At 52.6% G+C, this 15,109-nt stretch overlaps 2 protein-coding genes across 7 annotated transcripts; both read right to left on the bottom strand.

Annotated features, from left to right (window-relative positions):
* Positions 1–1,878: 1,878 nt before the first annotated feature.
* On the bottom strand, positions 1,879–6,925 carry Lat (linker for activation of T cells). Of its 2 annotated transcripts, NM_030853.1 has the most exons (12): positions 6,553–6,890; positions 6,366–6,393; positions 6,222–6,256; positions 5,903–5,990; positions 5,701–5,765; positions 5,588–5,617; positions 5,448–5,508; positions 5,285–5,379; positions 2,593–2,655; positions 2,434–2,496; positions 2,251–2,352; positions 1,879–2,098 (listed from the first exon to the last, which is right to left on the bottom strand). In NM_030853.1, exons 1-11 carry the CDS (start codon positions 6,653–6,655, stop codon positions 2,258–2,260), a joined length of 726 nt encoding a protein of 241 aa, NP_110480.1. In that variant the 5' UTR covers positions 6,656–6,890; the 3' UTR covers positions 1,879–2,098; positions 2,251–2,257. The 2 variants fall into 2 exon arrangements, with proteins under 2 accessions (NP_110480.1, XP_087449774.1); XM_087593648.1 differs by lacking the exon at positions 5,588–5,617 and having other exon boundaries at positions 1,882–2,098; positions 6,553–6,925.
* A 491-nt stretch (positions 6,926–7,416) lies between these two features.
* Positions 7,417–14,695, bottom strand: Spns1 (SPNS lysolipid transporter 1, lysophospholipid). 5 transcript variants are annotated; one of them, XM_087571813.1, is made up of 13 exons: positions 14,603–14,695; positions 14,103–14,499; positions 13,940–14,005; positions 12,351–12,487; positions 11,243–11,294; positions 11,095–11,161; positions 10,156–10,301; positions 9,759–9,914; positions 9,305–9,494; positions 8,897–8,962; positions 8,556–8,654; positions 8,103–8,274; positions 7,417–7,763 (listed from the first exon to the last, which is right to left on the bottom strand). In XM_087571813.1, exons 5-13 carry the CDS (start codon positions 11,278–11,280, stop codon positions 7,669–7,671), a joined length of 1,029 nt encoding a protein of 342 aa, XP_087427939.1. In that variant the 5' UTR covers positions 11,281–11,294; positions 12,351–12,487; positions 13,940–14,005; positions 14,103–14,499; positions 14,603–14,695; the 3' UTR covers positions 7,417–7,668.
* Between the last annotated feature and the right edge of the window lie 414 nt (positions 14,696–15,109).

Genomic DNA, 15,109 nt, shown 5'->3' on the forward strand with positions numbered 1-15,109 from the left:
AGGGCCTGCCTGACTTCAGCTGTACCACTTGTTGCTAGACTGTTCCACAAGGCTTTTCTGCGAGTTTGCTCTTGCTAGTAAACTGCTGTTGGCTCCTCTGCCTATTCATCCTCCTGCCTCAGCAACCCAGATAAATGGATTTAAGCTCATCAACTTACGCCAAGACTTCCTAAACCCTCCCTCTTCAATCTGCTGCAGCTGGCTGTCTAAAGGGCTTCCCCATCTCCTGTTGTTGGCACTTTGCAAAATAAACAGAGCAAAGAGGCTACCAAGAAGTGTGACTCTGGAGGCCCAGATCTAATCATAGATCATTTCTGGCTGTGCATTTTCAAGCACGTTATCTCACTTCTCTGGTTCGCTTACCTACAAAATGCCCTAAATGTCAATGGGGACACCATTGTGATTAAACGATGGGATTCAGTGGGTACCTTGGTGTTTAGATCACCTCTGCATCCAGAAAGAACCACTAACTCTGTGTATCCATTGGAGCAGCATTGACCACACAACACACACTCCAACTCAAACCAGTTGCTCACACGCTGTGATTTACTGACCCACATGACTGAGATGTAGAGGTTCATAAGTGAGTAGATTCAGGAAAACATCCATGTCTAAGCCACCCTTCCTCTCCACAGCTTCTCTCAGAGGCAGGGCATGCAAATGGGGTCTCCAGAACTACAGCTTCCAGCCCAGTTACAGCTAGGATCAAAAGGGGTCTCTTACAAAGACCCCAGGCTGACCCCACTGCCCAGTGAGCTGCAGTGAAATGTATCTGCAAAATCTGCAACTTGAACCATCGTGCAATGCAGGAAGAGGATCAGCTGACATCCCAGGACTGGGGCCTGTGCTGGTGCCTCTAAATCCACACAGAACTGGGAGAAGAGTGGGTCCTGAAGGAGACCAAGAGAAAACTCTCAGAACCCAGGTGAGGGAGCCAGCCCAGTGGACAACCACTCATCAGACCGTTGCCCACTTCCAGACCTAGTAAACTGATGCAGCAGTGAGGCCTGCGGGCACGCTACCACGGCGGGACTGAAACTTGATGGCAGTACCTACTGCAGTTGCCTTGGCCACTTTGGTAAAAGATAGGTTTCCACTATGTGTGTCAGGCTGGCTTTGAACTCTTAGGCTCCAGGAATCCTCCCACCTCAACCCCTGGAGCAGCTGAGATTAACCAGTGGTCACTCCCGCGTCTGACCACTCCAGTTATTTCACTGAGAATCACACAAAAGGTAAGCACCAAAAGACCTGCTGAGGTGTTGTCAAGGCCAGTCCTTTGTCTCGCAAGTGTTGGGAATAGGAGTTTTCAGGGTGGACACACCCCCACCCAGAGTACCCTTCTCTGCCACTGTCACTATGAACAGACGCACTTCCATGAACCTCTGAGGAGATACATCCTGAGCCCCAGAAGGGACAGCTTGGGTCATAGGTCTCACTCAGAACATGGCTGTGTCCAAGTCCTTGTCTGCTGTCACTTACAGTTCTTAATCAAGACTGTTGAGAAATTGGTAGGACCCCTGTAGAGGAGGGAGACCCACAGACAGAAAGACAGGGCCATCTGGATGCTCTGACTGCAGACTTGTATGTACACGTACACACACACACCCCCCCCCCTAGACCCAAAGGTCACATGTATATACACATTCAACAAACATCCCACAAAGAAAAAGGTCGTCTTCAACCCATAGTTACCATCTCCCAGCCTTCCAGGACCCCAGAACTCACAGTGCTGCTGACAGCTGTGAATTATGGTTCGCACCTGTAATCCCAGCACTTGGGAGACAGAGGCAGGGTGATCACCCACAGGTTCGAGGCCAGCCTGATCAACATAGCAAGACCCATCCCAGTTAAGCAAAATAAATAAATAAAACAAAAGGGAGATTTTGGGCCACGTGGCCTTTATTCTATGACATAGTCCGGCTGGAACTAGATTCATTCTCAGGCTTCATCAGAAGGTGCAGAATACTGGGGACACAGACTGAGCTCCAAAGTCACAATAAGTTAGGGGAGATTCTCAGGCTGTAGGCAAGGCAGAGGTCAAATGGGACTCCCTTAGCGACACCCCCAGCAAGTCCAGTTCCAGGACTGATAGCTGCAGCTGAAACACAGCAGGGCAGGGGACACAGGGGGGACACAATCATGGACTCATGAAACCACTCGGGTATCCAGAGCCACAAAGTACGTGCCTAACCATTGGGGATGGCCAAGAAGAGAGGGCCCAGGGCAGGGGTGGAGACAGAGGCCACTCACCAGGCTTTCAGTTAAGTTCCTGCAGGTTCTCATAGTCAGGAGCTTCCTCTCCATCCACATCCTCCTCTTCTTCATCTTCCACCTCCTGGGAGGTCACAGAGGCTGAGAGGGAAAGGCAGAGGGAGACTGGTGTTCAGTCTGCAGGCCAAGCCAGCTCCTGCCCCCTTACACCTCGGTACTTACCCAGCTCAGCCCTGATCACTGGCTGTGCGTCCTGGGACACATTCACATACTCCCGGCTCCCATCTGTGGGGACAGATCAGCAGGGACAATGGAGTGAAGGGCAGGCCATGCACAGGGTGGGGAGAAGCTAAAGGCCGTGCATGGAGTGTGGTCACCTACCCAGAGATGCCTCTGCACTCTCCTCGCTCTCAGGGACATTCACGTAATCTTCACATGACTCCACTGGAGGACAGCCATTGCAATACAGTTACTAAAAGACACTCAGCCAGGCACTGGTCCCCAGAAACACCTCCTCCCCCAACTCAGACATCCAGGTCTCTACACACAACCTTCGCCCAAGGCAGTTTCACAATATAGAGAGAATGAATATTCAGGAAAAGCACGGGGAGAAGACTGGGCAGGGCAAGATCTACTGGACCAGTGCCTCTGGGGAAATGGAACAGAGGGGGTAGTGAGGATGGGGAGCAGGGATCCAAGGAGCTCAGAGTACAGAATGCAGAGTGCTTGGTGATGTTGCTTGCTGATGTGTGAAGAGGTGGCCCATTTGGTCCAGTTGGCATCTCCTCTTCTCAGACCTGTCTGGCTTCTCAACATTACCAGCCACTGCCCTCACCGTACCTCCCAGGCCCACGAAGGTCACTCACAATGTTACATGGCTTTTTGCTTTCTGGCTTCATGGTTACCTGGTTTCTGTGCGAGCACGCGGACAAGCTGAGCTTCTGAGTCGAATAAACTGACTTGAACCCCAGCTCCAGCACTAAGCGACTATCTAACCTCAGACAGGTACCCTAAATGCTCTCTGGTTTCCTTGTCTGTAGAATGGAGTTCACAGCTATGTGCTACCATGTACCTATTGATAAACCTTGTGGCCCAGAAGGCTGAGGTAACTTGAGCTCAGGACTTAACGGACAGACTGCATCACAACAGCAAGAATGTATCAACTTAAACAACTAAACTCTAGAGAAGGGAGGGGCAGGAGGGGAAGGGGGTATAGTCAGCAGAGCACCCACAAACTGTGAGGTTTAATGAGTTGTACACACTACGAGGCCATAAGGTAGGTCCTCAGTTAACAGCAGTTCTCTTAGTATCTCTGTGTGAGTTATGCACACACTCGGGAACACATAGAGGCTTTATCCACTCCACCATAGTTCTTTGAGACACAGTCTCTTGCTGAATTTAAAAAGAGTCATTTTGCCCCTAGCAATGATGCTTTTACCAGTATAAGTTTGCTGAATTGGCTCACTAAATCCCTAGCGTAAGCCAGCAGACATAACCAGGAAATGAGGAGTGAGAGCAGACGGATGGATGGAAGAGATCATTCAAACACTCGAGGGTTCAGGAGAGAAATGACAGATTAGAAATCTGGTTACAAATGGTGGTGGTGCACGTCTTTAATCCCAGCACTCAGGAGGCAGAGGCAGGTAGATCTGAGTTCAAAGACAGCCTGGTCTACAGAGTGAGTTTCAGGACAGCCAGGGACACCCAGAGAAACCCTATATGGGAGTGTGGGGGGACTATCAATAAAAACCAAATGGAAATACACCTATAATCTCAGAACTCAGAAGCCACAGGCAATTGGAACTCTATGAGGTAAAGGCCAGACTGGTCTACAAAGTGAGTTCCACAGCAGCCAGGGTTACACAGTGAGATTCTGTCAAAAACAAAAAACAAACAACAACAAAACCAGAGCCAGATTACAGACATGATAGTCTAGGGTAAATAGTCTAGGGTAAATGCAGAAGGTTGGGTGTTTCTGAATTAAAACTCCAAAATTCAGCATATTCCAAATCCAAAACCCTTTAAGTACTCGTGCATTACCACAAATGGAAAATTCCATGAAACTTTGATTTCATGCAAAAGATTTTCAAGACTGAGCATGGTAACCTACACCTTTAATTTGAGTTCGAGTCTACTTGGTCTACATATCAAGTTCCAGGACAGCCAGGACTAGACCATGAAGCCCGATGTCAATAAAACTAAGACAAAACAAAAACCTACCTTCAGACTTGGTATATATTATATAATGGTGTATATAAAACATAAGTGAATTAATCTCATGTTTAATCTTGAGTTTCATATTCAAAAGAATTTATTATATATTTATAAATATTTCTAAATCTGTATCGAAGTGTTTCAGGTAAAGGATACTCATGCTATGCAGAGACAAGAGGGTAGAAAACTGAAGATCACCAGACCTTGAGGAAAGTTCAGGGAAGGAGAAAGACCAAAGCAGAGAAAAGCGGTCCAAGAGAAACAAAGACCATGTGGGTACGCAGAAGACATCTTCAGTGAGAGGGGGTGAGAGACAGACAGATATGCAGAACGACAGAGACAGAGACAAGAGAGAGACACAGAGAGAAACAATCTGTAATCAAAGTTCTTACAGACACATTAGATGATATTGCTTCCAAGAAACAAGAACAGGGTACTATACAAAAAGAACTGAGGGGGGACTTTCAGATAAGAGAAATGGATTCTTTTATTTTCTTTTTGTTGATCGTAGTGCTGTTTTGGTTTCTGAAGAGAGGGTATCACTATGTAGCCCAGGCTAACCTCCAACTCAACCCTCCTGCCATAGCCTCCTGATGCTGGGAATATAGGCATGCACCCCCACATCCAGCCGAGAAATGAAATTTCAATGGAAGGGTTCAAGAAGAGTCAGGAAATCTCTTGGACAACAGAGAGGAGGGAGCAAAGGTGAAAGGAAAAACAAGACAATGGAAGGTGGAGAGCAGGAAGCTGGACATCTGAAGGAGGAAATGGAAGAGCGGCAATCATTACAGAGACAGAGGGAGGGAAGGAGAGGCTGGCAGCACATGGCGGAAGGAGGTAGACAGAAAGCCTGACTCACTAGAGAAGGCACTGTCTCCAAGGTCAGGGTTGCTGGGCACCGGAGCAGAGGAGACAACAGGGACGGCAGCAGGACTACTGTCAGGCAGCACCACTCTGGAAGGAAGGAATGAGTTGATAAAGGGTACCCAACTTCCACGGCCACCTCCCACCTCCCCACTCACAGGTAGCCCTCAGGATAGTCATCTTCATCCTCATCTTCATCCACGTTCTTACGGGCTGGCTCTATGAGGAAGGGGAGTCAACATGACCTGGACAGCTCCAGCCTCCCCACCCCACCCACTACCCTAGACCCCAGACCCACCCTGGTTCTCGTAGCTCGCCACACTGTTGGCTTCAAAGAGAGAGGGAAAGGAAGACCGAGTCAGCTCAGGTTGCACTTCCTCCCCAACGCCCTCCTGTGCTCTACACCCTTACCATCATCTGAATTCTGCCGGGAAGATGGCATCCGATGGGAGCCCCCGAGGGGCTGTGGGGATCTCCTGGAAGCCAAAGGCCAGAGATTACATCTGGGTAGGCCTCTGGGAGCGAGAGGGGTTAAACCAGGAAAAAGTGCCTCCCCAACCTAGAAGGTGTGGAAGCACAGTAGATCCGAGGGAGGGAGTTGGGGGATACTCACGGAATGGGGAGCAGGTCTGGCTGCCTCAGGGGTGGGAAGGAAGTGACAAGAGGGTAGGAAGTAGCAGGTGTTCGGGGGACGGTTATTTCTGAGGACACAGAGCAAAGAAAGCTTGAAGGGATGATGCCAGACATCCCCCCACCCTCATCAAGGCCTCTAAGGACAGATGTACCCCTGAAAACCATGCCCTAGACAGACATTGGGGCTCCCACTTCCCCCTATCCCAAGCCAGGTAATAACCCTTCAGACAGCTAAAGATGAACAGGACAAAGGCACAATCTTAAGAAACCTCGAGGAAGGCCAGGGTCACGGAACTCACGAGGTGGTTTGATGAGGATGCTCCTTGGGTACAAACTGGCAAGAAAGAGATAGCCTGAGTACAAGGGCTTGGGCCTTGGCCCCAGCCCCAAGTCCTTGATTGGAACAAAGGGAAGACACACAGGGCCATGGGTTTGCCACTCACCTCTCTGTGGAAGCACTGTCATAGGAGGCTAGAGGAGAGACAGCCAATGAGGCAGGATCAGGTACACGCAGGTCCCCCACCCCCACCCAGGACTGAAGTAGGGACAGTTGGAGGGTGAAGGGCCGGGGACGGCATGAGGATTCGGTGGAGTGTCCAGCATCCCGTTTGCCCAAAGCTCCCCACTTACCTGGCAACTCACGGCAGCGCACGCATAGGGCAGCCAGGAGCATGACCACGAAGGGCAGCAGCAGGAGGCCCAGCTCCACAGGGCTCAAGGCGTCTGCTTCCATCTGCAGAGCACCTGCCCCAGGCCCTGCTGCACCGCAGCCCCTGGAGGGGTGTGGGACCAAGCGGGCCCCAGCCTGGGATCCAGCAGCCGGCAGCTGCGTCTGCTCTCTTGCTCGACTGAGTTGAGATTAGCGTTGGCTCCGGAAAGGTGTTAGTCCCGGAGCCAGCGCTGGGGCCTGTGCCCCAGCCACCAGCTGCACGATCCCTGTGCCCAGCTGTACCTGCCTTTCTTGCTCCCCGCCTGCCTCTCCTTCTCACCACCCGCGTGCGACAGGAAGCTGTGGTGAGGGCAGGAAATCATCAGGCTCCTCAGCCGGCTGAGCCTGCCCCCTGCCCACTCACCCCCACCCAGTTGTGGGAAGGGGGAGGAGGCAAAGGGACTGTGTGAAGGAAGGGTCTGAGGCTGCAGAATGAGGCAACCCCTCCACTAGGAAAGGAGACACGTGCCAACCAGGCCAGCTGTAGCCTCCTCAGGTGGGAGAACTGCAAGGAGGCTCTGCCAGGGCCTGTGTGGACCAAGGGTACCACTGCCCCCAGCTCCTAGGCTCACGTACTGGGAGAGCGACTTCCAGAGGACCACGGTGAGTCACGGTCACACCGAGCCAGCTCACTCAGAAAAGAGCAGCCCTCCTTCTAGATTACCAAGCCCAGAAGACAGGGACTTACCCACAGGGTGACCTGACAGCCCCTGGTGAATCCGGAGGCTACAGATATTTCCCTGAAGCCAGTGGCAGCCACAGAGAGACAAGCAGTCAGTCGGGAGTCTGATTACAAATTTTATTTACATCCGTTACAAATAGCACCAAACCCCTTGGGCTACCCTAGTAGAGAGGACAACCCCCATTTCTGGACACCCATCTCTTCCCTGGGCTGCCCATGTAGTGTCTGGGAGCTGGGATCTATCCCAGGGCTTCCTTCTTGGACCTGGGCCTGGTGAGGGCTTCTGCCTGGGAACCGTTTGGGGTGGGCCCAGGACCAGCTGTGACATCTATGGCTGGGCTCGAGCAACGGCTCCTCAGATGAGCACACTGGACACAGGGACTCGGGTAGAACGGCCTCGCTGAGGTACCACAATCTGGTCATCTGAGGGCTCGGTCTCATGCAACAGACCTTTGAGAAAGGGATCAGAGCCAAAGCCAGTAAGATAAGAGCCAGCAAGGGGACAGAGGACAAACAGGCAGAGGAATACAGACGAAACAGCAGTGAGGGCCCTCAGAACTGCACACAGGCAGAAAGTCCAATCCACTTTCTGATAGACTCAATGCTGAGCTGGATGAGCCAGGGAAGCTGGGCTCTTGCCCCTGGCAGGTAGCTGGTGGCATGAATGTATGGGACAGTCTGAGTGGAGGGAGAACCGTGGAACGTGTACTTGGAGGCTGACAGACAGGCAGATGGACAGACAGACAGATGGCACTGTGAAGGTAGACCCTGACAGTGGCCCTCACTGACCCTGCACGTGGAGTTGTGCCCGCCGGCGGTCATTCTCAATGAACATGGCGGTGCCCAGGAAGGCCGCGCCACCCAGGGCCCCGACGAAAGCACAGAGCATGAGAGAGAACTGCAGAGCCCGGAACTCGGACAGGAAGGAAGGGGGCCAGCTCCTTCGGAGGCGGTCAGAGATCTGCAGGGAGAGGAGAGTCAGAGACACGGGGATGTGGAGCCCTGACCAAGAAAATGAACAGAAGCTGGGAAGGGGAATGTTTGGGCTGTAGGGTGAGGCCTACAGCCTAATGGGCAAGCCTTCCTACAGCTTCTTCCCATCCACCAAAGGATTTAAGGGGAGATGTGCCACAGCCATCTATTGCCTAAACTGGGCCAGACTATCCCATCCACCCAGGCTCATGCCACCAGCCACCAGCCAGGTCCCCCAACCATCCCATCCCAGCCAAGAACAGCACTTACTAGACCAATGAGGTAAGGGCTCCCCGCATCACCTAGCAAGTGGGACAGCACTATCTGGAAGGCCTCAGCTGTGGACCGTCGAGTTGGGATCACCACATACTGGGGAGGTGGGGATGGGGGTAGGGAAGAACTCAGTGAAAAGCCATGCCCACTATAGGTCCATGACAAATTTTCACTCGAGTTACAGGCAGGCAGACATGAGGTGGGCCAAGCCCAGAGGTCCCTCTGTGGCTGGACTCAAGTACACATAGGGCTGATGTCTGAAGATTAAACACTACCTCCTGACCCCGGCCCTGCTCCCGTCAGCCTCTGGACTAACCTCTATCTGCCCAGCTACTCACCAACAGGATGTCAGCCACAATGGCCCAGTTCATGGACAACAGGGTCTCCCCAATAAAGATAAAAATCTGGGTGGCAGAAGTGGAAGAGATTCACATGACCAGGCCTATCCATTAACTCAGTCCCCATTGCACCCCACGAGGCAGGTGCTAGCCTCAGTACCACCTTACACCCGAGGAAACAGCAAGGTCATGCTCACTGGCCAGTATCACCCGGCTGGGAAGGCCCCGAGCTGAGATTTGAAAGGAGGTATTCCACCTCCAGTCTGCTCTCAACTACTCTGCTGGAAGGCCCTGCATATGAGTTGCCTGCTGGTGGTCATCCCCGGTGGACATGGTGGTGCCCCGAAAGCCGTGCCACCCTCCTGCCCCCATGTGAAGATACCTACCAGACCCCAGTATCCTACTCACATAGGTGGCCACGATGCTACCTCGGGCACAGGCCAGGGACAGGAAGAGGAAAGGCGCGGAACCCAGGAGGCCGGCTGCACACACCAGTGGGTCAGCCCGAGGGTTGAAGCGGCGAAGGCGGCGGCTGATTTCCACACCCAGGCCCACACCCAGGACTCCAGTCAGGCAAGTGATGAGTCCAAAGATGAGACTGGGTGGTAGGGGCACAAGAGCTATTCCTTCTGCAAGGCCCTCTGACCCAGAGAGGACAGTCCATCCCAACCGCCCTCACACCCAAATCCATCCAACGCAGAACCCCAGGCCCATGTGTTACCTCACCACATTGTTCTTAGAAACTGAGACTCCCAAGAGTAGAGGTAGCTGGTAGAGTCTGAATTTGAACTTTCCTGGCCTGAGTGTGAATTCCCTTCACGCCCCACTACATGCAGTCACCCACCCAGCTCCTCACAAGTACCTGTCAGAGGAAGAGCATGAGTCTCCAGGGAGACAGGGAGGAGTCTCTCCCAGAACAACACGGGAGCGCAGCAGGAATGCTGGGGCCCAGAGAGCCAGGGAGCCCGTGACAAAGGCCACAGCGGTGAAGCCAAGGGAAGACAGGACGAAACTAGGACTGCAGATATTGAGAGGAAGTCAGACCCCGCAGCTATGTCCTCCTCTCTCTCCCTGGCTTAGTCTACTGTCAGACATTGGATATGATCTATTCATAGATGTCAGGCAAATGCCACAGCAAGCAACAGTGCCCGCATCTCTGGCCCTAAATACAAGGCCTCCTGGCAGGACACAACACTGGGACTGATTAGGACTCCAGCCCCCGCCGAGGCCTCAGAGGTGGAAGAAAGGGGTAAACTCACTTTCGTGCCAGTGCCTTCAGATCTGCCCACCAAGAGGTGGGGCTCAGGGGTGGTGAACCTGAGTGGCGTTCCACAGCTCCTCTCGGGGGCTCTTGTACCACCAGGAACAGCAGCAGGACGGCCAGCACGCCTAGACCTGGTGTCACCTGGGGAAAGTGCAAGCTTTGGAACACGGGTAGGGGTATACTGAACCTCTGGTGCTTTGGAGATCAAGGGGTAAAGGCAACTTAGCTACCAGAGACACTGGGGCTGAGGGCTTCAGAAGGTTTGCTACTGGGACACCCTGGTTTTATAAGCCCAACACTGTTTCTTCTTTGGTGACAGCACCCTGATTGTTTCAGGGACACCCCCCCACTCAAATTCTCTCACCTCACAGTTCAAATTGGATCTAAGACCTAACCAAAAGGAACGTTAAGCTCCTGCCCTCAGTAACTATGTAACAGGCACATGGCCCATGATCATCCAATCAGATATCATCTCATGACTATAGTTGCTCAGTTGAAAGGGATCGCTTTGGACTCCTAAGTGCATGAGAATAAAGTCAATGCAGGGCGGGGAAACTGAAATAAAAATGAGTGATTCCAGGGACGGCATGGAACTCCCAGGTCAGCATCACTCAGAGCTTTACAGTGGCTGCTGTCACCTCTGTCTCCCCGTTGAGGACCAGGCTTGCTACAGGCTCAGGGGAATGAGCACTGCCACCAAAAAGGACGTATATAAGATCAGTGAACTGGCTTGGTGAGTAAAAGGCCAAGCCAGAAGATCCAAGTTCAATCTCCAGGACCCTCAAGCCAAGGGAAAAATCAACTTCCCAAAGTTGACCATCAAGAGGGATGCTCACACAATTTTTTTAAAAAGAGAATTAAAAAAGGGAGTATCCACAGGTCAAAGGGAGCTCCTTAAGAATGCGGCTGCTCCCCACACTATAACCAAACTCACCCGTAAAGCCCAGTGCCAGTCTCCAGCCAAATCCTTCACTTTGGAGCCAGCAATGTAACCTAGACCGCTGTGGGAAGGAAGAGGGACGTGTGGCCGGTCAAACGCCCCAGCAAGCCCTTGCCCCACATCAGGACCACGGCCTGCTCACCTGCCCACAGGGATGGCAAAATAGAAGATGCTGAGCATCCGACTCCGCTGGTCTGCCACGAAGAGGTCGGCGATCAGGGTGGGCGCAATGGTGGAGTAACTGGCCTCCCCGACCCCCACCAGGCCCCGGGTCAGGAGGAGCAGCCAGAAATGCTGGGAAAGGAGACATGGGGGAGGTGGCACCCCACCCTGGAGCCAGCCTCCCAGGAGACCTCTCCAGCTAGCGCTAGAGAAACAGCAGAGGCAGTGAGGGAGGCCTGGGTTTAGAGTCACACAGACCTGGCTGGAATCCTGGCTCCATTTACTAGCTGTGACTTTGAGAAAATAGCTTAACCTCTCTGAGCCTCACTTTCCTCATCTGTAAAAGGGGAACAACAATCGTTTGTTCACAATGCTGTGAGGACTTTGCACTCAATAGGTGTAAAATAAGCCTACATTCCCTCCCACCTAAGACACCCCAGTGATGAATACTCAACTGGGGGTTATCTGCTTACCGAAGATACCTGGAGCTAAGGCCAGGCTACATGGTCGCCTGAGGGCACTAGGGCCTGGGGCTGAGGGCAGCACATAGGGGAAGGTTTCAAAATCACAAAAAAGCATTGGCCAGGGAAACTGCAACATATGGCATCATGTGTTTTCAGATTGTTTTTGGAAGGGAGAAGTGGGTCATTGTGTCAGAAGTTCCCCTGAGATCTAGCAAGGATGGGGCCAGAAAGGGAGCTACATGAAGCACCCAGGAGAACATTTGTCCACAGAGCGGACAGTGACAGGGGCAGCTGACCCCGGCTGCTCTCTCACCCACACTAGCACCGGGCTCAGGAGCAAGCCCAACACCGGGGAGGGAGAGGACAAATGGCCGTCTGCACAGAGGCCAGAGGTGAAGGGGAACCCTAGTGGTCAGGTGTGCAGTGAGAGAGTTAGGGGACAAGCCACGTGGTGAGTGGAAGAAGGCTCTAGAAGAAAAGGGAACAGGATGGATGGAGTGGGCAGGGTAACTCAGGCAATGGAAGATGGCACAGCAAGGAGGCTCCCCCACTTTCAATCCAAAATGACTCCAGAGAACAAAAGCAAGTACTGACGGGAAGTGGGGAGGGAGTTCAGGGCCTCACCTCTCTGGGGATGAAGGATGACCCCAGTGTCACCAGGGACCAGAAGGCAATGCCCCCGCACATGAGGTACTTTCGATTGTACCTGTCACCCAGGTAGCCAAACACTGGTGCCAACACCATGTAACTGGAAATGAACACTGGGGGGAAGCAGAGAGTCACAGCCCAGTCCAGGCCCCTCAGCAACCCCCAACACACACACACACACACACACACACACACACACACACACACACACTTCCAGTTAGAGAGCAGGGTACAAACTGCCTAACCAGAAATTCACCACCCTCCCCCTCCTCACTGATGTCACATCCCCAACCGAACCCTGCAGCCCACCAGGGCCAGAGGGATAATCCAGGCCCAGGGTCACAACTTTTCAAAACTTCTATTACAGAATGGATCATCCAGCTGAGGTCCCTCCCTTCTACCCAGCCTGAAACAAAATCCACCTTCCACACCACGTGTCTTATCTAACCCACCCCCTTCCTTTTCCCCTTCTCTGCATCTTCAAGGTAACTGCCCAGATCATATTAGGGTTCAGTACCCAACGTCCCAACGTCCCATCTATCTGGAACATTTTCATTTCTCTCCTGAGCTTCACAAAAACCCAACTGCTTCAAATTCCAACTCAGATACAACCAGATTTTCACTTTCTTTTCCTTTCCTTCTGGGGGTGGGGAGAAGAGAAGGTCTCATTACGTAAAACTAACAATGGTCCTCCAACCTTTGCCTCCCAAGTGCTGGGATTAAAGGAATGTGCCACCACACCTGGCTCTATGCTTCTTTTACATAAGCCCCATCCACCTCAAAATTATCCCATTTTACACCCCCTCCCTGCCGAGGCACAGCAGCACGTCAGCCTCTGTGTGGGCCAGGACTGTGTCTCCTTTAACCCACAACCTAGCATCATACACGCACGCAATGCACACGTTGAATAAGAATAAATGGAACCTTCTAGAAAGATTTCTTTCTTCTCTAACTCAACACCCTCTTGACCCGTGACCTTGTTCTATTTTCTCCACATTTAAAGGCCTCCAGTTCCTCATTGGCCTGGAGTAGGGAAAACAAATACTTCAAGACTTGGCTTCAAATGTTCATTCACCCATCTACTTATGGGACCCTGGGCAAATCTTAACTCTTCTGATAAGAATACAGGCAGTTCCATGTAGTTCCATCGGTACAAATGGGAAAGACAACACTCTTCCCTGGCTGATAGAAGGATAGGCAAGAACGCCTCGCCAAAGTCCTTGTCGCCCAGTACCTCTGCTGTTGTTTACTGGCTCCCACTGTGTGCCACACAAGGCATTTCTCAGTCCTCACACCTGTCTAATTGGCCCATTTTATTATTAGCTTCATTCTACAGACCAGAAAGATGAGGCTTAGAAAAGGTGAGTGTGTTGCCTACCGACTCATAGTAATTAGCTGGCTCCTTCTGTGTGATGTCCCAGCTCAACTCGATAACCCTAGAGCAGCCAGGGCTATTACCTCCAAGAGCCCTGGTCAGCAGGGCCTCACTAGGCAAACCTACATGTATGTAGGCCTAGTTGAGGCAGCAAAGGAGGAGGGATTGTGTGAGCAGGAGCCTCACTCACCAGTCTGGATGAGGCCAGTACTACCATCTCCGATGTTAAAGAACTGCTCGATGTCTGTAAGAACCCCTGAAAAGAAAAAGCACAGGATGAGCGCGGAGAGGCAACCCCATCCTGGGGAACTCCTCCCTTGCCTATGTTCCTTTTTCGGAGCATCAGTGCCTACCAGCCACGGTGAAGCGATCCATGTAGTTCAGGAGGTTGATGTAGCACAGCACCACCACTATGAGGGTCGAATGGCCCCGAGATAAACCAGTGATGCGCTGTAGCCCCTCACAGTCTGGGACCTCGAGCTCCCCGGACTTGGGATTCCCCATGGGCCCTGGCAACCCCGGATGCCCAGGCGCTGGCCCGTCATCTGGGTCATCTGCTTGGCTGAGGAACGGCGCCGTGTCGGATCCGGCCATGGTCCCTGGGGAATCGCAACCGCCCACGCCTCGGCCCCACCTCCGACGGAAGGAGGTTGGAGAAAGGACTTCGAGGAGACTTGCCCACCGTCGCCTAGGAGCGTGCTCCGATGCACAGTGCACCACTGCGAAAAGCCCTGGGTTTCGTCATTCCCTCTGGTTCCGACAGAGGAGAGGACACGTGAGATGCAGGTGATGCTGGGACAGGAGCAGGAAGACCACGACCCAGCCCCTCTTCTCACGCTGACGCACTCCTCACCCCGGGAATGAGTGCGCCACACTCGCTGTTGCTCAGTCCAAAAGCAGCACTACAACTGCCGCCATGTTGCCCAAGAGCAGGTCATGTGACACCGGAGCCCTACTGGAGAAAGTCACCCGGTGCAAGGTTGAACACGTGACCTGCCACCGACTACGGAAGCCTCCAGGGTTTCTTGGGCTCCTGCGCTATGGTAACCCGACGCTCGTTCCTACTTCCACCAGCAGCCTCCAGGGGGCCTCGCAAATTGGCGAAGTCAAGCACCCTAGATACCCGTTTATCTAATTTCACGTCATCATATGAGCTAGAGGATTATTTGGAAATAATACATCTCTACAGATGCTAGTGAGTAGTTTCCTTTTCCTTCTTCAGTGACTGATGGCTTCATTGCTCAGTAATTGTTGGATAAATAGCGGTGAGCAGCTGCCTTCTTTTGTTTACCAACCACGAGCTTTCACTGTCGACTTTTAGATTGCTTTAGAGTCAGGTGTAGTAGCGCATGCCTTTAGT

Source organism: Rattus norvegicus, chromosome 1, assembly GCF_021556685.1.
Source record: "Rattus norvegicus strain SHRSP/BbbUtx chromosome 1, alternate assembly SHRSP_T2T, whole genome shotgun sequence".
Taxonomy (NCBI): Eukaryota; Metazoa; Chordata; class Mammalia; order Rodentia; family Muridae; genus Rattus; species Rattus norvegicus.